Source organism: Hypanus sabinus, chromosome 12 (assembly GCF_030144855.1).
Source record: "Hypanus sabinus isolate sHypSab1 chromosome 12, sHypSab1.hap1, whole genome shotgun sequence".
NCBI classification, from domain to species: domain Eukaryota; kingdom Metazoa; phylum Chordata; class Chondrichthyes; order Myliobatiformes; family Dasyatidae; genus Hypanus; species Hypanus sabinus.
This window is the reverse complement of record NC_082717.1, coordinates 4,691,165-4,717,229: the sequence shown is the minus strand read 5'-3', so window position 1 is coordinate 4,717,229 and position 26,065 is coordinate 4,691,165. Positions and strand designations below refer to the sequence as shown.

The 26,065-nt window shown below is 45.8% G+C and overlaps 1 protein-coding gene across 1 annotated transcript in view; it reads left to right on the top strand.

The window, feature by feature from the left end:
- Positions 1 to 25,572, top strand: part of LOC132402579 (L-gulonolactone oxidase-like) — a 54,702-nt gene extending 29,130 nt beyond the window's left edge. The window contains exons 6-13 of the mRNA XM_059985470.1: positions 5,319 to 5,409; positions 8,620 to 8,805; positions 19,483 to 19,590; positions 20,163 to 20,239; positions 21,135 to 21,284; positions 23,772 to 23,936; positions 24,390 to 24,480; positions 25,403 to 25,572. Of these exons, the coding sequence (XP_059841453.1) occupies positions 5,319 to 5,409; positions 8,620 to 8,805; positions 19,483 to 19,590; positions 20,163 to 20,239; positions 21,135 to 21,284; positions 23,772 to 23,936; positions 24,390 to 24,480; positions 25,403 to 25,531 (997 nt within the window). The 3' untranslated portion in view covers positions 25,532 to 25,572. The remainder of the gene's footprint in view (positions 1 to 5,318; positions 5,410 to 8,619; positions 8,806 to 19,482; positions 19,591 to 20,162; positions 20,240 to 21,134; positions 21,285 to 23,771; positions 23,937 to 24,389; positions 24,481 to 25,402) is intronic.
- The last annotated feature ends 493 nt before the right edge of the window (positions 25,573 to 26,065 follow it).

Genomic DNA, 26,065 nt, shown 5'->3' with positions numbered 1-26,065 from the left:
GAATGGAGAGGAGGAGGGATTTTTTTTTGCCAGAGTGGTGAAGTGGTGGAATTGTTTGCCACAGGCAGCTGTGGAGGCCGAGTCTTTATGTATATTTGAGGCAGAGGTTGATAGATTCTTGACTGGTCAGGGCAGGAAGCTATACAGGGAGAAGTCAGAAGATTGAGGGGGGGAGGAAAATTGAATCAGCCATGATGAAATGGTGGAGCAGATTTGATGGGCAAAATGGCCTAATTCTGCTCACATAGCTTGTAATCTGATGCACTGGAGAACGTTTGTCCTTTCACCAGCCTCCATGTCACACCTGAGGGGTTGTTGTTATAGAGTAATAGAGTTGTCCAGCAGAGAAACAGCTCCTTCGGCCCACAAAATCCATTCTAACTTTCTCCATCTACACTAATTCTGTTGGACCACAGTTCCTTGCCCACTGAAGTGCCCATGCAAATGCCTCTTAAAGGTATTGACTGTATCTGATTCCACTCATTCTATCGAAGGGGAGTTGCAGATACCACCCATTCTGTGGGAAGAACCTATCCCCAGATTTGCAATTTCATCCTCCATTGGATCCTCCGTTATTTCATCCTCCATTGGATCCATGCCTGCAATTGCAGTTTCTTTCACTTTATCACATCTTGCAAGGATTGCAAGATCTTCCATCTGTAGACCCCAGAGCCTGCTGGCTCCACCACTAACAGGCATGGACTTCGTATCGCGACCCCGGGCCTGGCCGTCGATCTCGACTGCCCCAGCAACCCAGGGCATATTCAAAACCCAGACTCCAGCACCATCAACACGGGTTCCAATGACCATGGACAGCTTCAAAGCGATTGCACAGCCTCCAACTGCGACTCCAGCCTTGAACTCCAGGCTGGGTCTTCACATGCTGCAATTGTGACTCCCGTCTCCACTTCCCCCACCACCACTCTGCAACCCCCTCTCCCTCAGATCCCATTGTCAGCTCCTGGGCCCTCAGAGACTCCATCTTCCTCTTGCCCCAACACTCCCCTCTCCACCGACACCACCAGCCTCTCCACGCCTCTGATCCCATCCCGTGCTGGGTCTTTACCATTCCCTCCAACCTTCAACTGTAAGGGCCTCACCTTTGTCCCCCTTTGCCCACACCTCAGTGAGTTCTGCTTATGCCATGATGCTGAACCCTTCTTCCGCTGGTTCCGTCTCTGAGCTTACTTCTTTGGCAAGGACTCTCCTACCCTCACCGATGATCCCTTCTCCCATCTTCAACCCTCCTCCTCTTCATGGACACCCCGCTCTGGTCTTCTGCCTGCTCTGGATCTCTTTATTGCTAATTGCCAACGGGACATCAACCATCTTGACTTCACCACACCCTGTTCCAATTCCAACCTCCCTCCTTCTGAACACTCTGCTCTCCACTCCCTCCGCACCAATCCCAACCTCACTATAAAACCCGCTACTAAGGGGGGAGCTGTTGTTGTCTGGCGTACTGACGTCTACCTGGCCGAGGCACAGCGACAACTCTCTGATACCTCCTCTTACTTACCCCTTGATCATGACCCCACTAAGGAGCACCAGGCCATTGTCTCCTATACCATCACCAACCTTACCAGCTCTGGGGATCTCCCATCCACTGCCACCAACCTCATAGTTCCCACACCCTGCACTTCCCATTTTTACCTCCTACCCAGGATCCACAAACCTGCCTGTCCAGGTAGACCCATTGTCTCAGCTTGCTCCTGCCCCACCAAACTCATTTCTGCATACCTTGACACTGTTTTATCCCCCCTTGTTCAATCCCTTCCCACCTATGTTCGTGACACTTCTCACGCTTTGAACTTTTTCAATCATTTTAAGTTCCCTGGCCCCTACCGCCTTATTTTCACCATGGACGTCCAGTCCCTATATACTTCCATCCCCCACCAGGAAGGTCTCAAAGCTCTCAGCTACTTTCTGGATTCCAGACCTAACCAGTTCTATTCTACCACCACTCTACTCTGTCTGCGGAATTAGTTCTTACTGTCAATAATTCCTCCTTTGGCTCCTCCCACTTCCTCCAAACCAAAGGTGTAGCCGTAGGCACCCGTGTGGGTCCCAGTTATGCTTGCCTTTTTGTTGGCTTTGTGGAACAGTCCATGTTCCAAACCTACACCGGTATCCATCTCACTCTTCTCCTTCACTACATCGACAACTGCACTGGCGCTGCCTCCTGCACGCATGCTGAGCTCGTTGACTTCATTAACTTTGACTCCAAATTTCACCCTGCCCTCAAATTTACCTGGTCCGTTTCTGACACCTCCCTCCCCTTTCTTGATCTTTCTGTCTCCATCTCTGGAGACGGCTTATCTACTGATATCTACTATAAGCCTACAGACTCTCACAGCTACCTGGACTATTCCTCTTCCCACCCTGTCTCTTGCAAAAATGTTATCCCCTTCTCACAATTCCTCCGTCCCCGCCACATCTGCTCTCAGGATGAGGCTTTTCATTCCGGGACGAAGGAGGTGTCTTCCTTTTTTAAACAAAGGGACTTCCCTTCTTCCACCATCAACTCTGCTCTCAAACGCGTCTCTCCCATTTCCCGCACATCTGCCCTCACCCCATCTGCCCACCACCCCACTCGGGATAGGGTTCCCCTTGTCCTCACCTACTACCCCACCAGCCACTGGGTCCAACGTATAACTCTCCTTAACTTCCGCCTCCTCCAACGGGATTCCACTACCAAGCATATCTTTCCCTCCCCCTCTTCTTCCTGCTTTCTGCAGGGATCGCTCCCTATGCGACTTTCTTGTCCATTTGTCCCCCATATCCCTTCCCACCAATCTCCCTCCTGGCACTTACCTTTGTAAGCGGAACAAGTGCTACACCTGCCCTTACACTTCTTCCCTCATCACCATTCAGGGCCCCAGACAGTCCTTCCAGGTGAGGTGACACATCACCTGTGAGTCGGCTGGTGTGGTATACTGCGTCCGGTGTGGCCTTCTATATATTGGTGAGACCCGACGACTGGGAGACCGTTTCGCTGAACATCTATGCTCGGTCTGCCAGAGAAAGCAGGATCTCCCAGTGGCCACACATTTTAATTCCACGTCCCATTCCCATTCTGATATGTCTATCCATGGCTTCCTCTGCTGTCAAGATGAAGCCACACTCAGGTTGGAGGAACAACACCTTATATACCGGCTGGGTAGCCTCCAACCTGATGGCATGAACATTGACTTCTCTAATTCCGTTAATGCCTCTCCTCCCCATCTTACCCCATCCCTGATATATTTCGTTTCTTCCCCCCTCCTTTTTTTTTCTCTTTCTGCCCATCACTCTGCCTGCTCTCCATCTCCCTCTGGAGCTCCCCTCCCCCTTTCTTTCTCCCTAGGCCTCCCATCCCATGATCCTTTCCCTTCTCTAGCTCTGTATCCCTTTTGCTAATCACCTTTCCAGCTCTCAGCTTCATCCCACCCCCTCCAGTCTTCTCCTATCATTTCACATTTTCCCCTCCCCCTAGTTTCAAAAGCTCTTACTATCTTTCCTTTCAGTTAGCCCTGATGAAGAGTCTCGGCCCGAAATGTTGACAGTGCTTCTCCCTATAGTTGCTGCCTGACCTGCTGAGTTCCACCAGCATTTTGTGTGTGTTGCTTTAATTTCCAGCATCTGCAGATTTCCTTATGTTTGCCCAGATTATAAATCTCCCTCCCTACACTTTATTTCATCAGGTCACATTTGGAATACTGTGAGCAGCTTTGGGCCCCTTACCTGTGAAAAAATACATTGCATTTGGAGACGGTCCGAGGAGATTGACGAGAATAATTCTGGCAATTGAAGAGTTAACATATGAGCAGCGTTTGCTGGCTTTGGGCCTGTATTTGCTGGTGTTTAGAATGACGGTGGAATCCCACTGACACGTATCAAATGTTGAAAGGCCTAGATAGAGAGGATGTTTCCTATAGAGGGGGAGTCTACGACAGCCTCAGAATAAAGGGATGTCCATTTAGAACAGAGATGAGGAACAATTTCCTTAGCTAGAGAGCAGTGAATTTCTGGAAAGAATTGCCACAGATGTGGATGCCAAGCCTTTGGGTGCATTTAAAACAGAGGTTGATAACTTCTTGATTAGTCAGAGTGTCGAAGGCTCCAGAGAAAAGGCAGGAAAATAAGGTTGAGAGGAATAATAAATCAGCCATGATGGAATGGCAGAGCAGTTCAGATGGGGAGTGGGGGAGAGAAGTAGCGGAGGGTATAGATAGGGGACATTGGCACTAACGTATCACACAGAGGTGGGGCTGGCCTGTCATTATTTGTCTTAAATAAGACAGAGGGCGGAAGATAAAGAGGGTAAACGGAGAAGGTGAGGGGTAAATCCAGATGGAAACATAGAGGACCAGTGAGAGGGACACACAAGAGTCTGGCTGTCAGGAGGTGAGAGTGACTGCGGAGCAGTCTGGTACTGTAGTGCAACGGTTGGTGCAGTGCCACAACTCAATTCTATCCGCTGGCTGCAAGTAGTTTGTATGCTCTACCCGTGACCGTGTGGGTTTTCTCTCACGGCCCAAAGACGTACAGGTTAGGGTTAAAGGTCCATGCAATGCTACATTGGTGCCGGAATTGCAGTGACCTCATAATTGTCACTGATTTGATTTGACGCAAATGGTGCATTTCACTGCATGTTTCGATGTACATCCGACAAGTAAAGCACATTATTAATCTAACCTGCCAGCCCCGGATGACAACCGGCCAGGAGCCCTGCCCCCATCCCTCTCTCATCCCTGAGTTAATTGACAGCTCATGAAACAGCACAAAGACTTTCGAACAAGATCTGAAATACAGTCTGACAAGAATCAACTTCTGCTCTCCTGAGGATTCATTAAAATCCTTGAGTGCTGATCAGTCTTGATAAGTGGGCTTTTCAGCAGAGTTTTCACATAAACAGGGTGATTATACACGGACAAGATCAGCGGGGGGGGGGGGGGGGAGAGAGAGAGAGAGAGAGTGAGTGTGTACGCGTGCGTGTGTAGGATGTGGTGCTATATATGTATATGTTTACTGATGTTTGTGTATAGGTGTAGGGATGTCCAATGTCTGCATGCTTGTGTGTTTTGCGTATGTGTGTATACAAGTGTGTCTGGTATGTACATTCTGTGTGTACAGTATCTGTCTATTGTGTGAGATGTATCTATGGACCTTGCCTAATGCAGTTGTCTGTTCTGTGCTTGTGTGTGCTGTTTATGTACTGTGCATTTGCTCTGTCCATGTATGTTCTGTGTGCTTTAAGGCGTTGTGTGCTTACTCTGTGTGAGTGTGCTGTGAGACTGTGCCTGTATTTACACTAACACCATGTCTTTACCCCGTAGTATTGGCGCGGTGTCAGATGTGTCTGTCGCTGGAGTGATTGGAACTGGAACCCACAACACTGGCATCAAGCATGGCATTCTGGCAACCCAGGTACTGGCTCTGCCCAAGGGCAATTGATCAGCAACATAGTCCAGATACCACCACAATATTTACCCATCTCACTCTCTCTTTCTGCAATGAGGTCTCTGAAAGCCAAGGCTGCAAATGCTGAAAGCACACAGCAGGCTGAGCAGTGGCTGTAGAGGGAGAAACAGCTGGTGATGCTGGTTGCTCAGGACCAACTCAGTCACCGGAGGTTTCCACATCTCTGTGAGTCCAAGCCTCACGGAGATGAGTGACCACACTGGACAAGGTTTTTCAAAAGTGTTGCTTCCTCAGAATGTTTTTGTTTATAATAGAACATTTAAAACTGAACAAAAATAAAAGTTCAGACTACTTTTATCATGTTGGAATTTGGAGAAACCAATTAACTTTTATTGAATGTAATTTTAATTGCATAATGGTGCTGATACTTAGCAATAGTTTTACTAAGCTAAATGCTTTGTTGATGATTTCATTTGTTCTTAGTCCCTGAGGCTTCTTGCTTAAGTGTCCAACAATAATCAGACAACATTGAAGGATTCTAGCTGCCCTGATATGGTTTCTCCATGACCACAGTGAAGGCTTCCACCTTGCTCATCACTGATAGTGCTACGAGTCACAGGGATGAAGTCTAAATGAAAATACAGAAAATGAACTTTTAGTGACATGCTGTGCTTAAAGGTTTTGCATGTAGTTTGGTGCTCTGTAGTTGCCAAGAAACTTTTCAACAACTCCCTTGAATGCCTTCATGTGATTTTCTCCAGTTCCACTAGAAAATCATTTAATTTTCTGTCATTAATGGCCTGTCTGATTTCTGGACCAACTAAAATACCTTCCATAATCCTAGCATCAGTTACAAGGGGTGATTGATAAGTTCGTGGCCTAAGGTAGAAGGAGTCAATTTTAGAAAGCCTAGCACATTTATTTTTCAACATAGTCCCCTCCTACATGTACAGACTTAGTCCAGTGGTCGTGTAGCATACGGGTGTAGTCCACAGCAGGGGTGATTGATAAGTTTGTAGCCTAAGGTAGAAGGAGATGAGTTATTAACTTCAAACTTTCTGCATTATCATTTAGATGCATGTAACAGCGTCTTGAACATCCAGGTGGTCCACAGCAGGGGTAATTGATAAGTTTGTGGCCTAAGGTAGAAGGAGATGAGTTATACAGCTCTCATTACATGCACATGCAGTTCAACTCTTTGAGTGAAAATGCAGAAAGTTTGAAGTTAATAACTCATCTCCTTCTACCTTAGGCCACGACCTTAACAATCACCCCTGCCGTGGACCTCTTCTGAAGGTCCAAGACGCTGACTTTTACAAAGAAGGGATCCGTATGCTCCACGACCGCTGGACTAAGTGTGTAAATGTAGGAAAAATAAATGTGGTAGGTTTTCTAAAATTGACTCCTTCTACCTTAGGCCACAAACTTATCAATCACCCCTCATATTCTGACTTGAATTATGAATTGAAATATCAAATGTAGGTTATTTCAAAAAAGGTGTGTGAGAGGGAAATTTCATGATGACTTTCATGATCAGCAGCTCAAAATCAATAAAATACACTTAGAAGTATTCAGGAAACAATCTTGGTTGTCCAGCGATATTGCCACGAGTGCAGGTTAGGAGGATTCGGGGTCTAGTTGTACTCAGTCCTGCTGACCCACCAGAGTCCAGGCATGCTGTCAGTTGCTGTGCTATTGTCACATGTACCCAGCTACAGAGAAAAGCTTTGTTTTGTACAGATAATTTCCTCATGTCTCTGCACCGAGGGAGTACAAGGGAAATGAGTAACAGAATAGAGTGTTACAGTTGCAGAGAGAGTGCAGCAGTAACTGATAAAGTGCAGATCGTAGCGAGGTAGATTGTGACGTCAAGGGCCCACCTTATTGTATAGGGAAGTAATCAAAAGTCTTACAATAAAAGGGTAGAAGCAGTCCTGGGCAGGATATATGCATTCCGATTTTTGTATCCTCCTCCTGATGGGCAGGGGGAGTACGGTCTTTGATTACACTGCAACACACACAAAGTGCTGGAGAAAGTCAGCAGGTCAGGCAGCATCTATGGAAATGAATAAACTGTCGACATTTCAGGCTGAGACTGCTTTAGGACTGGAAAGGAAGGGGGAAAGATGCCAGAATAAAGAGATGCAGGGAGGGGAAGGAGGACTAGCTAGAAAGTGATCGGTGAAACCAAGTGGGTGGGAAAGGTAATCGGTTGGAGAGGAAGGAATCTGATGGGAGGAGAAAGTGGATCATAGAAGAAAGGGACCTGGGGGGTGTGTTAGGCAGGTGAGAAGAAGTAAAAGTCCAGAGTGAGAAATAGAAGAAGAGGGAAGGGGGTGGAATACATTTTTTACCAGAAAGAGAAACTGATATTCATGCCAAAAGGCCGGAGGTGAACCAGAATGAATATAAGGTGTTTCTCTGCCACCCTGAGGGTGCCATGGACCAACATGTCAGAACGTGAATGGTTTGATGATGCTGGCTGCTTTACTGAGTCAGTGAGAAGTGAGGTCAGAGTCCATGGAGGGGAGGATGTTTTCAGTGATCCGCTGAGCTGTGTCCACAGCTCTCTGCAGTTTCTTGTGGTCATGTGTAGAGCAGTTACCATATTAAGCTGTGATGCATCTGGCTCGGCTGTTCACTACATTGTGTCAATGGACCCGCAGAGTCATGCCAATTTTCCTGAGCCTCAGGTGTTGGTGAGCCATGTTGGCTGTGTCATCTACAGGGTTGGACCAGGACAGTACTGGAGATGTTCACTCTCAGGACGCTTTCAACCCTTTCTACCTCAGCACCATAGATGGAGACAGGAGCGTGCTCACTGCCCCCTTCCTGAAGTCAATGACCAGCTCTGGCTGGTACAGCTCCTTGACCAGGATGGCAGTGGCAGCTCCTCCATTGCTACCAGCGCTGGGCTGTTGACATAAAGTCCCAGGGACTTCACGCTCCTGTCTACCTGCACTGGGTCCATAGCCCTCCATACCCCTCCCATCCATGGACTTGTCATAAATGTTAAAATCAAACCTGCATCATTCCACAATCTCACCACCCTCTGAGTGTACAAGTTCCAGCTCATGTTTCCCTTAAATATTTCACCTTTTACTCTTAACCCATGATTTCTAGATCCAGTCTCACCCGACTTCAATGGAAAAAGCCAGCTTGCATTTACCTTATCTATACAGCTCGTAAACCATTAATTTGGCTTTGCATCCCCAGGTGGTGTCTCTGACCCTAATGACAGCTGCCGGCGAGGTCCTCGAATGCTCGGAGTCAGTAAACCGGGAGATATTCCAGGCCGCCAGGCTGCACCTTGGTGCGTTGGGTGTGGTTCTAACCGTCACCATCCAGTGTGTGCCTGCCTTCCACATAGAACTGCAGCAGTTCCCACAGACTCTGACAGAGGTATGGTACCAAGGACAGCAGTGTGCTGTGATCATGTATGGGTGACCAGGGTCATAATTCTGACACAGGGCTGGAATCAGTTGGGTGATATTGTGGAGTGACCCCACTGGGTGAACTGTCCTATTAGGGAACAAAACCACTTGCATTTTCATAAGAGTCATTGATCAAGTGGACAGTCGGAGACTTGTTCCAAGGACAGAAATTACTAATATGAGGGAACCGAATGTTAAGGTGATTGGAGAAAAGTGCAGAGAGGGTATCAGAAGTAGGATTTTTACACAGAGAGCAGTGGGTGCATGGGGTGGTGCTAGAGGCAGATACATTAGTGGCATGTAAGAGACTCTTAGGTAGGTACAGAAAATGGAGGGATATGTGAGAGGGAAGGGTTAGGTTGATGTTAGAGTAGATTTAAAGATTGGCACAACATCATGGGCTGAAGGGCCTGTACTGTGCTCTAGTGATTCACTGTATATTCTGTGTTCATAAACAGAGTCAGGGAGCAGTCCTGCACAGAGACAGGCCATCCAGCCCATCAGATGACAGCTTGATCCTCTGCCTACGGCCATCAACCTGCACTGGCTCCTTAACCCTCCATACCCCTCCCATCCATGGACTTATCCAGACATGTCATAAACGTCAAAATCAAACCTGCTTCCAGCTCATTCCACTCTCACTGTCCTCTAAGCATTAAGGTTCTACCTCATGTTTCCCTTAAATAGTTCACTTTTCACCCTTAACCCATGATCTCTATATCTAGTCTCATCCAACTTCAATGGAAAAATCCAGCTTGAATTTACCTTATCCATGCACCTCATAATTTTGTATACCTCTGTCAAATCTCCCGTCATTCTCTTACGCTCTGGAGGATTGAAATCCTGACCTTTTCATCCTTTCCCTATAACTCAGGCCCTGGCAATACTGATGAGCGTCTGGAAAGACAGCTAGCCTAGTTTCTCTAGCTTACCGCTCTGTTAAAAAGTGTAGCCACAGGCAAGTGAAACTCCAGACTTGCACCATTCTCTAATGGCCCCTAAGGATTTCTCAGATTGAGAAGGGGGATAATTCCTTTTGGGTTGGCCATTGTTTGTTGGAGATGACAGGTAATGATGGAGAGACAGGATGAAGGAAGAATGGATGGACTGACGAAGTGTGTTCCCACAGAAGGTAAAGAAGAATACAGCATAGGCAGAACCATTGGCCCAGCATGTCTCTGCCTACAAAAAGTAGTGGATGCAGCCCAGTCCATCACCGGAAAAGCCTTCCCAACCATTGAGCACATCTACAAGGAGCACGACCACAAGGAAGCAGCATCCATCATCAGGGACCCCAACCATCAGGTCATGCTCTTTCTCACTGCTGCCATCTAGGAGGTACAGGAGCCTCAGGACCTGCATCACCGGGTTTAGGAACAGTTCAACCATCAGGCTCCTGAACCAGAACCATAGAGTAATTGAAATCTACCACTCAGAAACAGGCCATTCAGCCCATTTAGTCCATGCTAAACCATTAATCTGCTTTGCCCTATTGACCTGTAGCCAGATCTTAGCACTCTATATATAATCTCCCATCCACTTACCTATCAAATTTCTCTTAAAAGTTGAAATCAAACCACTTATGCTGACAGCTCATTCTACTATCCTCTAAGAAAAGTTTCCTCAACAACACACACAAAATGCTGGTGGAACACAGCAGGTCAGGCAGCATCTATAGGAGAAGCACTGTCGACGTTTTGGGCCGAGACCCTGCAGGTTTCGCTTGAACAATTCACCTTTCAGCCTTAACCCATGAGCTCCAGTTCTAGTCTCACCCAGCTTCAATTTTAAAAGCCTGTTTGTTTTTATTCTGTCTATACCCCCCATAATTTTGTCTACTTCTATCAAATCACCCCTCAATCTACTACACTCCCAGGAATAAAGTCCTAACCTATTCAACCTTTCCCATGAACTTAGGTCCTCAAGTCCCAGCATCAACCTTGTACATTCTCCTCTGCTCTCTTCCAGTCTTATTTCGATCTTTCTTGGTTGGTGGTGTAACACCTCACACTTGTCTGCATTAACTTTTTTCACCTCAGCTCTAAATTGATTCTACAACTTATGCATTCACTTTCAAGGACAGCGCATGCTCCTGATGTTATTAATTATTTTTTTTTGTGTTTGCAGTTTGTCTCCATTTGCATATTGATTGCTTGTCTGTCTTTGGGTGTATTTTCATTAATTATATTGGGGTTTTTTGATGCATTAATTTGGAATGCCCACAAGAAAATGAATCTCACAATAGTATATGGTAACATATATGTATTTTGCTAATAAATTTACTTCAAACTTGGAAATTAAATTAATCCCTTCCACCTGTATCCATAAACTCCAATCCCTTCATATGTTAGCTAAAACCTCTCAAACATCCCTGTTGTACCTGCCACCACCCTGGACCCTTTGCACCAAAATGCATGACCATATGCTATACCTTTTCCTATGCTGTATTCCATTTTCCACTTCCTTGCTCATTCCCCTAATCAGTCCCAGTCCTTCTGGGAACTGTTTGAAATTCTCCTGCGCCCTCTCCAAATCATTCACACCCTTTCTGCACAGGGTGACCAGAAATGCCCACAATTCTCTAAGTTCAGCCTTACCCAGCTGTAACATGATTTCCTGCACTTTGTTAGAAGGAATAAAGATGGAGACTATTTTCTAAACAAGGAGTGAATTCAGAAACTGGAGGCACAAAAGGCGACAAACACTGGTGCTGTCAGTGGGTCAGGTTCCTGAAAATGAATGAGAAAACTAAATTCCTCCTCAGATCAATGGGCCTGTGGGCAGCAAAGATCACAATCAATAAATCTTAACCTCACAGCTCAACTGTAACAAAGCAAAGGTTTACAGGAGGAATTAAATACCACATCTGCAAGATCAATTGTAATCTCTAAATGAAAAAAACAAATTACATTTCCTCACAATAGATAACAATGGTTCTTGAAGAATAAGAAGGTGAATTAATCGTGGTTTAAACAGAGTAGATTTCAGGCATGAGAAAGAGAGAGCGAAAGAGAGAAAGAGAGAGACAGAGCGAGAGATGTGTGTAGAGAGAGGGAGAGAGAAAGAAATCCATTCATTACATAACAATCATCTTCCTCTGGCACCATTGCTAATTATCACTTGGTACTGGCAGTTTCTTTCTGCACTGTTATAGCTGAGGACCATTCAGTATATTCTGACCCCTGCTAGACTAATCTTGCCAGATCCATTTCCCCTCTTTTACCCCACATTCCCACAAATTACACAAACTCCAGCTGTGACAGAATCATCCTCACATTTCAGGTAAGCTTTCCCTTGCATTTGCTCACACCTCACAGCTTCGCACTGTGAATCCATCTCTCTGACATGTCTTCCCCCAGGCTCCTGTGCTCCAAGCAGGACAACCAGCTCTTGCTGTGGCTGAAGTCCCTCGCCCTGGCCCTAACTGGTAAATTTACTCTGCACCCTCTCCAACATTCACTCGACAGTGGATATGCAGAAGATGTTTCCTATTGTGGGGGAGTTTAGGACCAGAGAGCACAGTCTTAGAATACAAGGATGTCCCTGTAGAACAGAGATGAGAAGGAATTTCTTTAGTTAAAGAATGATGAATCTCTGGAATTCATTACCATGGATGCCTGTGGGGTACTAATCATTGGGTGTATTTAAAGCGATAAGTTGATTAGTTCTTCATTATCAGGGTGTCAAAGGTTACAGGGAGAAGGCAGGAAAATGGGCCAAGATGGAACCATAGAACAGAACTGCTGGGCAGAATGGCCTAACTCTGCTCCTCTGTCTTATGGGCTTATGGTCTTATCAGAACCGGACACTCTGTTCCAGCTCTGATGTATCCAGTTTCTGCACAAAACACTGCATTGCTTCCGTTCTTTAAGCCTCTGCTAATGAACACCAGGAGTTTTCACTGGACCTGCACTTTGAAGACACTATGTTCATGTACACCTGTCCCAACTCTATGTAGAATGGCCACATTCGGTCTGGTAGAGCCTCTCTGTGCTGGGAAGAGAGGAACTGTCCCAAGCTCTTGTGTGGACATCCGTTTACCTGAACCCCAGACCAAGACAACCTTTCACTAATATCTGCAGTCAAGGGCCAGAGTTGAGAGGGAGGGATAGACTGAGAGACAGAGGGAGGGAGAGAGAGTGGGGGAGAGAGAAGGAGAGAGATTGTGAGAGAGAGAATTCGAAGAGTGTGTGTGAGAGAGAGAGAGAGAGAGAGAGAGAGAGAATGAGAATAGGAGAGAAAAAATGAGAAATAGAATGAGAGAGGGAGGGATAGATAAATAGAGATAGGGTTTTGTGGTGGTGGGTACTGCACAGGGATTCACAGTCCCAGTCCGACAGTCCTGGGACAGGAGTCGGAATATCACCACAGCAGCCGGGAGTTTACACCTCAGTATGGAGATCAAATCTCTATAGCAGAGACAGTGACCAGAATGTTGTCAACAATAACCAGGGTTCCTAAACGTGATCAGGGTTCCAAATAATGACCAGTGTGTCCCAAAAGCGAGCAGCGTGACCAGCAGGGACCAGTGTCCCACAATGAGTAGTGTCCCGACGATGACCAGATGTCATAAAACTCAGGCTGATAAAAGCATAGTTAACAACCATCTTTCTGCTCTGTCCTCATATCCTGTGGATGTTTGATTTAGGAACTTACCCAGTTCCTCCCAAAGTATAACGATTAAATAAAGAATAGCTTTATTTGTCACATGTATATCAATGCATTGTTTCATTAATGGCCAGCACAGTCTCAGGTTGTGCTGGATTCAGCTCTCAAAGGATATCCTTAGCAGCCTGGCCTCCCCAACTCCTGTGGGAAGAGCTGCCTGATCTAAATCGCTTGCTATGTAACCCAAAACTGGTTTCAGAGCTCTTCCCACCCCCATCCAGTGCAAATGATGTCCCCAAAGCTGCCTGTGGGAACCCTCACCAACCTACCATTTCTGGGGGTGTGATAGGGTGGGGCACAGTCCAGTCCCTGGAGGTGGGGATCTCAGAAGAGCTGGGAAAATCTGAGGGAACAGTCAATGATGAATCACGCAAGTGTGAGATTGGCCTCAGTTCCAACCCACTGTTCCTGATTCGGTATGTCACACAGCAACCAATGACTCAGGTGAGGGGAAGAAGTTTAACAGAAATGTGCGGGGTGTATTTATAAACACAGAGGAGTGCTGGGTGCCGGATCCTGTCTCCTGAGGATAGTGGTGGTGCAGGGAGTGTGTGTGTGTGTGTTTCTGTCTGTCTGCCTGTGTGAGAGCGTGAGTGTGTGTGTATATATTACAACCATGTCTGCCTGAGGAGAGTGACCCACATGAGGAGAGGTCTCAGTCTGCACCACGCAGCTTCACTGAATCACTTCCGCTCTATTTCTCTGCAAGTTTAGCCCCTGGTTACTGCAGATTGCAGAAGTCTGCAGTCTTTATCCTTCAGTCAGCTTTGATTTTCTCTGTGGAGCAAAGGAGGGTGAATGATGACTTGATAGAGGTGTACAAGACGATAAGAGGCAAAGATAGAGTGCACAGCCAGAGAACTTTTCACAGGGTGGAAGTGGCTAATACGAGGGTACATAACTTTAAACTGATTGGAAAAAGGGAGGGGGGTGCAGCCTGAGGTAGAAATTTCACACAGAGAGTGGTGGATGCATGGAATGCCCTGCCAGGGGTGGTGGTACAAACAGATACAACCGGGACATCTAAAGAGCTCATAGACAGGCACATGGATGAGAGAAAAATAGAAGGCTATGTGGGAGAGAAGGGCTAGATTGCTCTGAGAGCAGGTGAAAAGATCAGAACAACATTGTGCCTGTACTGTGCTGTTCGATGTTCTAACACAGCGACTCATCACTGTGTGACAGACCTTGCCACCGCCCAGCCCAGCAGATCTGTACAGCACAGAAACAGGCCATTTGGCCCATCACCTCCATGCTGACCATTATAAATTTCTATAGTGATCCCATCTGCCTGCATGCTTTGTAGATCCCTCTCTGCCTTGCTTATTCACACACCTGAACAGATGCCTCTTAAATCTTGTTACCATTCCAGTCTCCACCACCTCCTCTGGTAGCTCATTGTGGCAACTACTCTCTGTGTGAAAACATTACCTCTCAGGTCCTCGTAACCATATCCATCTCATGTTGAGCCCATGTCTAGTTCTTGACTTCCCAAATGTGGGGAATGGGCTCTGGCTTCTGAAGTACGTTAGAATCAAAATCAGGTTTAATATCCATAGCATGTATCATGAAATTTGTTGTCTTTGCAGCAGCAGTACAGTGCAATACATGATAATGTAGAAAAATGTGTGAATTACAGTAAGTATAGAAATATATTAAATAGTGAAATTAAATAAGTAGTGCAAAAGTAGAAATTAAAAAAAGTAGTGTTCATGAGTTCAATGTCCACTTAGGAATCGGATGGCAGAGGGGAAGAAGTTGTTCCTGAATCATTGAGTGTGTGCTTTCAGGGTGTGGGAGTGGAGCAAACACTATGATGATAGTGATGAGAACAAGGCATGACGTGAGTGATGGTGTCCTTAGTAATGGACTTCATAATGGACTCTACTTTTTTGAGGCATCACTCCTTGAAGATGTCCTGGATACTGTGTAAGCTAGTGCTCATGATGGAGTTGACTAAGTTTACAACTCTGCAGCTTATTTCAAACCTGTGCAGGTAGCATCTCCACACCACCCACCGCCCCCCATACCAGATGGTGATGCACCCAATTAGTATGCTCTCCATGGTACATCTGTAGAAATTTGTGTCTTTGGTGACACACAAAGTCTCCTCAAACTCCTGCTGTTGAAATATTGCCCCACTCATGCCTTCTTTGTAGCTGATTCGATATGTTGGGTCCAGGATAAACCCTCAGAGATGTTAACACCCAGGAACTTGAAATTGCTCTCCCTTTCTGCTTCTGATCCTTCTGTGAGGACTGGTGTGTGTCCCCTTGTCTAATCCTTTCTGAAGTCCACAATCAGTTCTTTGGTCTTACTGACGCTGAGTACAGGGTTATTACTGCAACACCACTCAACCAGCTGACATATCTCACTCCTGTACACCCTCCCGTCACTTCTGATTTGCAGGCATCACTGGCATGTCCATTTCTCATTATCCTCTAGTGACTGGGCTCCAAAAAGTGATGATGAACCACAACAGAATTTCTGTGAAGAGGCTTTGACTTGAGGAGGTACTGTATTCTGAGATACAGTGAGGAACAGATGCTTGCAGCCCAATGAACTTCACCACCCAGCAGCACTATTTGACCCTAGCCTGGTTACAGAGCAGTTTAAAAAGAACAATTAACATACTAACTGTTACACCTCTGGAATGTGAAAGGAAACCGGAGCACTCTGAGGAAACCCACACACTTCACAAAAAGAGCATACCAACTTCTTACAGACAGCAAGGGAACTGATGCCCTGAGCTGTAATAACATCATGCTATCTGCTACACTACCCTGGCACACCAGGGAGATCCAGGGTTCAGACCCACAAATATAGAGGAAAGGGGATATATTTTCAAGTTGGGATGATGGTACACTTGCAGGTATTCCCATGGACATGTTCCTTTCATCCTCTATCTATCAGAGCTGAAAGTCAACATCAAAGTCAAACTTATTTTCATTGTGCACAAGTTTGGGTCTGCACATTGGCAATGAAGAACTTACCTGCAGCAGCATCAGAGGCACAGAGCATCAGATAAGTAGTATTCACATGAAAAACACACATTAGACATGAATTATACATGATTTCTACCAGAGACAGCATCAGTTAAATAAAAGAAGATTCAACATTGTTTAAAGTCATTTCTGGTACACAAGTGTTTAAAGACAACAAAATAATTGTTACTCCAGATCTGATGCAGCACATTAATAATAATAAAAAAATCACGGTGAAGGTAAATACGTCAGATCGTTTAAATACGAAAATTGATTGTATGCCCGTAAGTGACGCTGGACATCAGAGGCATCCGTACATAAGGTGACTGACAGGAAATGATAAATTAGTGGTGATTGGGAGTGTGAAGGGTTGGGTTAGTGGCTGGAGGTGTTGATCAGACTTACTGCTTGGGGAAAGTAACTATTTCTGAACCTGGTGGCCCTAGTGTCGATTCTACATAGCCTCTTCCCTGATGGGAGTGGAGCAAACAGTGGGTAGGAAGTTCATGATGTTACTGGCTCTTTTCCAGCACATTTCTGTATATATGGTGGATAGAGTGGTACTGGAGAGTTCTACTGGAGAGTAGAACCTTCCTATCCATTGCAACGCAGTTTCTGTACCATGTAGTGATGTAGTTCGTTCCGATGCTTTTTAACTGCACACTTGTAGAATGACCATAAGACAATAATACAAAGGAACAGCCCATCGAGTGCTCCACCTTTTATTCATGGCTGATCCACTTCCCTCTCAACCCCATTGTCCTGCCTTCTCCCCATAAGCTTTCACGCCCTGACTAATGAAGAACCCATCAACCTCCACATTAAATGCACCCAGTGACCTGTGCTCCACAGCTGCCTGTGGCAACAAATTCCACAGATTCACCACCCTCTGGCTAAAGAAGTTCCTCCTTATTTCTGTTCTAAAGGGACACCTTTGTATTCTGAAGCTGTGCCCTCTGGTCCTGGACCCTGTCACTATAGGAAACTCTCCACACCCGCTCTATCAAGGCCTATCAATAGAGAGATGATGTTCTCTCCTAGGGCATGAAGCTCTCAACCCTTTTAGCCTTAACACCATTAGTGTGCATGTGCAGCTCTTCCTGATGTCAGTGACAGCTCTTTTGTTTTTGCTGACATCAAGGGAATGGTTGTGATCATGTCACTAAGTTCTCAATCTCCTTCCTGTACTCTGACTCCTTTGAGATGTGGCCCACTATAGTGGTGTCATCTGCAAACTTGTAGATAAAGTTCTGGCCATGCAGTTGTGAGCATATGGGGGGGGGGGGGGAAATGAGGATATAAATTTGTGGGGCATCAGAGTTTGCAATAATCATGGTAACACTCATGAGAGAGTCTGCAGATGCTGGAAATCCAAAGCAACACACACAAAACACTGGAGGAACTCAGCAGGTCAGGAAGCATCATCTATGGAAATAAAAAAACAGTCGACACTTTGGTCCAAGACCCTTCTTTGGTTCATACTGTTGCTGAACTGTAGAGATTCAGGTTGAACTGAATGGTTGAGGGGAACAGATTTTCCTGAACCTAGTAGCATGGGTCTAAAGACTTCTGTACCCCCATCTGATGTTGGCTTCTTCCCAAGTGGTGGAGATCCAGGTTTGGGAGATGCCTAGGTGATTGGCTGTAGTGTGTTTTGTAGAAGGCGCACACTGCAGCCACTGTGTGCTGGTGCTGGAGGGTGAACTGTCTCAAGTTTCAAGTCAATACCTCTGATGATCTATCCTGGGCCCAACAAATTGATACAATTACAAGGGCACAACGGTGACTATATTTGATTAGTAGTTTGAGGAGATTTGGTATGGCACTCAACACCCTCACAGATTTCTACAGATGTATTGTGGAGAGCATTCTAACTGGTTGCATCAGCGTCTGGTATGGGGCTGGGGGGTGCGTTACACAGGGTCGGAAAATGCTGCAAAGGGTTATAGACGCAGCCATCTTCAACATGTATACTAGCTTCCCTTGCATTGAGGACATCCACAAAAGACGATGCCTCAAAAATGCAGCATTTGACATTAAGGATCCTCATCACCTACTCTTCTCATTGCTGCCATCAAGGTATAGGAGCCAAAAGACACATACTCCACATTTTAGGAACAACTTCTTCTCCACTGCCATCAGATTTCTGAATGGACAATGCACCCATGAACACTGCATCATTCTTTCATTTTTCTCTTTTACATTCTTTTTGCACTACTTATTTAATTTCATATATAAATATATATATATTTCTTATTGTAATTTACAGTGCTTTCTTATGTATTGCAATGTAGTGCTGCAATGATGTATGCCAGAGATACTAAACCTGACCCTGACTGGTAGATGAGGTGTGAAATTTCATCAGCAACGAGAAGAGAACATTTCATCCCACAGTTTTTCTTCAGTCACAGGACATCAATCAGGCATGGAGTGATCCTCTTGTATAGACAGCCCTGCAATGTTGTGTAGCATCTCTTTGCGGTGAAGGAGGAAGAGATGTGACTTGATAGAGGTGAACAAGTTGATAAGAGGTACAAATCGAGTGGACAGAGACTTACTCAGATAGTGGAATGACTAATATGGGGGCGGATCACAATTTCAATGTAATTAGAGGAAAGTACAGAGGGGATGTCAGAGTTAAGTTCTTCACACAGAGCGTTGGGTACGTGGAAAGCCCTGCCAAGAGTGGTAGTAGATAGAGGTAGATGCATTAGGGACATTTAAGAGACTCCTAGATAGGTAGATGGATGATTAAAAAAAGAAGGGCTATGTGGGTGGGAAGAATTTGAATCGTTTAAAAGGTCAGTGTAACCCGAAGGGCCTGCATTGTGCTGTACTGTTCTGCACTCTATGAATTCCTACAAGGAGCAATGAAGCTGATGAGTGGAACTCTATTCAACAGTGCCAGGTATTGTGTAAATATTGACTCATTAATTCATCCTGAATGCAGAGTCTCATTGTAGATGAGAATGACTCTCATTGAATTTCTGCAGGTTCTGAATGACCTGGACAGCCACCTGCATCGATCGGAGTACTTCCGCTTTTTCTGGTTCCCTCACACGGACAAGACAGCTGTTTTCTACGGAGACCGCACAGACAAGGTGCAGTGTGTTGTGCTTTTGTTCTGTGAGTTTCTGTATCACCTGTAGTAAAGGGACCTGACTGTAAATGCCCACAAGAAAATGAACCTTGGGGTAGGAAATGGTGCCATATATGCTTGTACTTCTTTATTCATTTAAAGATATAATGTGGACAGGCTCTTCCAGCTCAATGAGCCACACCACTCAGCAACCCACCAATTTCACCCTAGCCCAATCCCAGCAGAATTTATAACGACCATAACCTGTACATCTTTGGACTGTGGGACAAATCCAGAGCACCATGGTGAGAATGTACAAACTTGATAACAGATCGTGCCGGAATTGAACTCCGAACTCCGATGCCCCCGGCAGCATTACCATCACACTAACTGCTTTGATAGTACATTTACTTTGAACTTCTGTAGAGGGGCCAAAAACACCCAGTCACATAATTACTCAGCAGGTAAACCCACCTTCGGGTAACTCAATTCTTTCAACGCCAATGCCAGCGTCAGGGATGAACTGGATATGGGCATCAGTTCCCTCCACATTTCCATAATTGCTGCTCTAACTGTGTGCCCTGTGTTTTTCAGCCAGTCAAGACCACCTCAAACTGGCTGAAGGACTACATTATCGGCTACTACCTGCTGGAACTGCTGTTGTGGATCAGGTCAGTTCGACGCTGCCCAAGCCATTGCATGGTCTCAGAGGTCAGCGGCCATTCCTTTACTCACCAGGTCCCCCGGGTCAAAGATCACGGACCCCTCCCTGTCATTTTCCAGGGCTCCACCTGACAGGTCACATCACAATGAGCCCAGATTCACATACTTCTCTCAAAGTTGCTGCACAAGTTGATGAGAAGGCCTATGCACTGTTGGCCGTCTTTAGGCAGGGGACTCAGTTCAAGAGCTGCAAGATAATGTTAGAGTTCTATAAAACCCAGGTTAAATCACACTTAGAGTATTGTGTCCGGTCTCAGTCACATCATTATAGGAAGGATATGGAAGCTTTAGAGAATGCAAAGGAGATTTACCAGGATTCTACCTGGATTACAGAAAATGTCTTATGTGGATAGGTCGTGTGAGCCAGGGCTTTCCTCTTTGGAAGGAAGAAGGATGAAAAGTGACTTGATAAAGTCAAAGCGATAATTGGCATTGATCAAGTGGACAACCAGAGACTTTTCTTGTGGTGGAAATGGCTTAAAAGAAAAAGCATAATTTTAAGGTGATTATCGGAAAGTATAGGGGGATGTCAGAGGTAAGTTATATTTTTACAGAGCAGTAGGTATGTGGAATGTGCTACTTGTGGTGGCGATAAAGGCAGATATATTAGAGATATTTAGGAGGTTTTTAGATTGTTACATGGATGACATAAAACTGGAGGGAGGGATGGGTTAGATTGATGCTAATGACAGTTTTTCAATGTTCAAGTATCAAATAAAGCTAATGTATCCATTTTAAATGAGAATGCCCTCTGTTACCTTTTGGTTTCCAACCCACAGGCTGTGGATTCAGCAGGGTGCCTGGGTCAAACCCTAATCACTGACCTCTGACCTTCTCTTGCAGCACCTTCTTCCCCCGCCTGGTACCCTGGATCATCCGCTTCTTCTATTGGTTGGTCTATTCAGCAAAGGTCACACAGGTCAAACGGAGTGACAAAGCTTTCAACTTCGAGTGTCTCTTCAAGCAGCACGTATCGGACTGGGCTGTCCCCATGTAAGTATCCAGACCCATCTGCGGCAGCATGTTTCTGCCTTGCCTGCGCCTCGCTCAGTCCCTTCCCATCCTCTTTCCTTCTTACCACTGAGTGGTACCAGCTCTCAGGCCAAGTGACTCCTATCCATCTTTCCCTCGGATCTCTCACTCACTTTATTTATTTATTAAGATACCGTGCAGAAAAGGCACTCCAGCCTTTCGAGTCATACTGGCTAGCAATCTCCCAATTTAATCACAAAGTACACTGCAGATGCTGTGGTCAAAGTGACATGCACAAACAAATTGGAGAAACTCAGCAGGTCGGGCAGCAACCGTGGAAATGAACAGTCAATGTTTCGGGCTGAGACACTTTGGTCAGGACTGGAGGGAGGGGGCAGGGGCCCTATAAAGAAGGTTGGGGGAGGGTGGGAAGGAGAAGGCTGGTGGGTGCCAGGTGAAAAACCAATCAGAGGAAAGATCAAGGGGTGGGGAAGGGGAAGCAGGGAGGGCATAGGCAGGAGAAGTTAAGAAGGAATGTAAGGGGAAAGCACTATGGGTAGTAGAAGAAGGCAGAATCATGAGAGAGGTGATAGGCAGCTGGAGGAGGAGGCAGAGTGAAACTGGGATGGGGGAAGGGAGAGGGAGGGAATTACTGGAAGTTGGAGAATTCAAAGTTCATGCCAAGGGGCTGGAGACTACCCAGACGGTATATGAGGTGTGCATGAACATTGAATTCTGCAACTTCTGGTAATTCCCTCCCTCTCCCTTTCGATTTGAACTGCTGTCTGTAACGAGTTAATACATTCTCCCTGTGATTGTGGGGGCTTCCTCTGGCTGCTACAACTCCCACAACTCCACACTGACTATCAGACACCTTCTATGATAAATCTTTCATTCCATCAAGTATTCATCCAGACACTAGGGGGAATTCTCGGAGACCGATTACACCAAAAAAAACACATTTCTGGGATTTCTCAGGATATTGCCTGGAATAGAGAGCAAGTCTTATGAGGAAAGACAAAGTGAGTTATGGCTTTTCTCTTTGGAATGAAGGAAGATGAAAGGTCACTTGACAGAGGTGTACAAGATGATAAGAGGCATGCGCCAGACAGCTTCAGTAAATTCCTTCTGCTCTATTTCTCCATGAGTTTAGCTCCTGATTACTGCAGATTCCATAAGTCTGCAGTCTGTATCTTTCACACAGTGAAATGAGCCGATCTATGTAACAATGCTTCTTACACAACTGTGAACTATGATTTTCTCTGTGGAGCGAAAGAGGGAAAGAGCTGACTTAATAGAGTTGTACAAGTTGATAAAAGGCGTAGATCAAGTGGACAGCCAGAGACTTTTTCCCAAGTCAGAAATGGCTAATATGAGAAGGCATTTGCTTGAGGTGTTTGGAGAAAAGAACAGGGAGGATGTCAGAGATGGTTTTTTTACGCAGAGTGTGGTGGGTGCGTGTAATGCTCTACTGAGGGTGGTGGTAGAGGCAGATACATTAGGGACATTTAAGAAAATCTGAGATAGATGCCTGGATGAAGGAAAAATGAACGGCTATGTGGGGTGGAAGAGTTAGTATGTTCAATGGTCAACACAACACTGTGGGCCAAAGGTAATGCTATACTGTTCTACTGGAGCAACTTAGTCACAGGAGAACGTGCAAACTCCACAGAGAAAGCATCTGAGGTCAGTATAGAATGTGGGTCACTGAGGTGTACATGTGTCACAAGACCATAAGGTATGAGAGCAGAATTAACTCATTTGGCCTATTGGCCTATCTGTGGAATGCTCTCCCTCAGAAGGCAATGGAGGCCAATTCTCTGGATGCTTTCAAGAAAGAGTTAGATAGAGCTCTTAAAGATAGCGGAGTCAAGGGATATGGGGAGAAGCAGGAACGGGGTACTGATTGAGGATGATCAGTCATGATCACATTGAATGGCAGTGCTGGCTTGAAGGGCCGAATGGCCTACTCCTGCACCTATCGTCTATTGAGTTTTCTCTGTCATTACATCATGGTTGATCCATTTTTTCTCTCAGCCCCAATCCGTGTCCTTTCATGTGCTGACCAATCAAGAATCTATCAAGCTCTGCTTTAAATGACTAGTCCTCCACAGCTGCCTGCTGCAACAAGTTCCACAGATTCACCACTGTCTGGCTAAAGATCTCCTCATCTCCATCTAAAAGGCCACCCATCTACCCTGAGGCTCTGTCCTCTGGTCTCATATGCCCCCACCAATGGAAACATCTGCTACACTCTATTGGGGCCTTTCAGCATTCGATAGGTTTCCTATCAGGCCCTCCACCACCCTGTGATTTTGCTGTATTATATTGTGAAGCCATATACAAAGATCAGCTTAACCTCTCTGCCACATCCCTTCTCCCCTGTCACACCCATCCCTGTCTGTATTTGCCTCCTGTTACATCCAGACTTTGTCTGAGGAGACTTGGATGCGGTATTCCCAGGGCATCCCGTCAGCCCGAGTCTGATGCACACTTTGTTGGTTACAGTGAGAAGACGGGTGCAGTGCTGGGGCAGCTGAAGGAGTGGCTGGACAGGAACCCCGAGGTGCGCGTCCATTTCCCGGTTGAGATCCGGTTCGCTCGTGCCGATGAGATTTTCCTCAGCCCGTGCTACAAGCGAGACAGCTGTTTCATCAACATTATCATGTACAGGTATTGGGAGAGGCAGCAGCCACAGGGAGCAAATGGCAGATCAGCCCCACCAGCAGGATACTATATCTGGGGCTGTCCGTGCATCTGTGTCCTGGTCGGTCAGACACTGTATATTCTGAGCAAGTGTGTGTATATGTGTGAGTGTGTGTGTGTGTGTGTGTGTGTGTCTGTGTGTGCGAGAGGCAGAGAGGGAGACGGACAGAGAGAAAAGGAGAGGGAGACAGACAGACAGACAGAAACAGAGAGAGGGTGATTGATAGAGGCAGAGAGAGAGAGACAGAGAGAGAATGACAGATAGAGGTAGAGAGATGAAGAGTTAGTGATCTATAGACTGGTAATAGTTCTGACAAGGGGCAGAGCCAACACTTAGGATATTGTGTTCCCAGAGTGTGGGATGACTGTGCTACCCACTGTCCTGATGACCAGCATGATCACATTCTCTCTCTTCCTCAGACCCTATGGGAAGGAGGTGCCCCGAAAACGGTATTGGGCGATATATGAAGAGATCATGAGAAAGAATGGGGGGAGACCTCACTGGGCCAAGGTGAGTGATGCTGTTCACATATCCCAAGGGAGAAGAATTGGTTGATGCCAGGCTCAAAGCAGACAGGTCAACACAGAAGAAACATTCCCTACAAAAATCCACTCTTTTTACAAACTTCAAAAATTTATTCATTCATAACATACACACAATTAATAATAAAAACAGTTATTCAAGGCATAGATAGAGCAGAGAGACAGTCTTTTTCTGCGAGTCAAATACCAAAGGGCTTAGCTTTAAGATGAAAGAGGAAAGTTTAAAAGAGAAATGTGGGGCTAGATTTAGTTTTGCACTGAGAGGGGTGGGTGCCTGAAACCTGCTGCCAGGGTTGGTGGTGGAGACAGATATGATGGTGGCATTTAAGAGGCATTTATACAGCCACATGAACAGTTAGGGACTGGAGAGAAATAGACATGTGCAGACACATGGTACAGATATAGAACACTGCAGCACTGAAACAGGCCCTTTGGCCCATCTAGCCCATGCTGAACCATTAATCAGCTTAGTCCCATCGGCCAGCATTCAGAGCATAGCCCTCCATATCCATCCAAATTTCTCTTAAACGTGGAAATCGAACCCACATCCACCACTTCCTCCTGGCAGCTCATTCCATACTCCCACCAACCTCTGAGTGAAGAAGCTCCCCTCATGTTCCCCTCATCCTTCACCTTAACCCATGACCTCCAGTTGTAATCTCACCCAACCTGAGTGGAAACAGTTTGCTTGCATTTACCTTATCTGTGCCCCTCATAATCTTGTATATTTCTATCAAATGCCCCTTAAGTCAGTCAAAACCTCCAAAAGGGAAGCTGATCAATTTGGGGGGATAATTCTGCTCTTCCCTCCACAGATGCTGCCTGACCTGCTGGCTAATTACAGAATTTGCCGTGTTAGTTCTAATCTCTGCTCTTTGTTAACTATCCAGGCCAACAGCTGTGCCCACAAGGACTTTGAACAGATGTATCCCGCTTTCCAGAATTTCTGCTCCATTCGTGAGAAGCTGGATCCTTTGGGAATGTTCCTCAACAACTTTCTGGAGAAAACCTTTTTCTAAGAATGTACATTTCTTTTCAATAAAGAATCGTTGGTGATTTAGTTGAGAACTTCTGTGGATTCCTTCCTTCAGATCTGGCCATCAGGATCAGTGTAGATGGACACCTGATGGTAGTTATAGTCTTGATGGGCTGAAGGACCTGTTTCAATGCTGTATGTTTCTATGAGGTCTCACTGAGCTTTGTCTGTGCTGTAAGATTCCATCTCTCTCTTTCACACACACACACATTCTCTCTCTCTCTACGTAGCTGGAAGCAGTGGAGATAAATCAGGTGACAATTTCACTTTTAAAATGCTGCTCTTGTGTGACCTCTAGTAACTCAGTCATGTGTGATCGTCCACAAGTCCCCAAGTCCTAGTTGCCATGGAGACATGATAATTGCTGCTCTTGCAAGTAATTTGCAGAAACATTTCAGGCCCCGGGGTGAATACAGTTTGTCCCATTTGCTTCCTGATACTGGGTCAGTATGCTGTTAATTGAAGCTTCATCGCACAGAGAGATTTGCCCTCTTGTACTGGGAAGGCCTGCCTACTC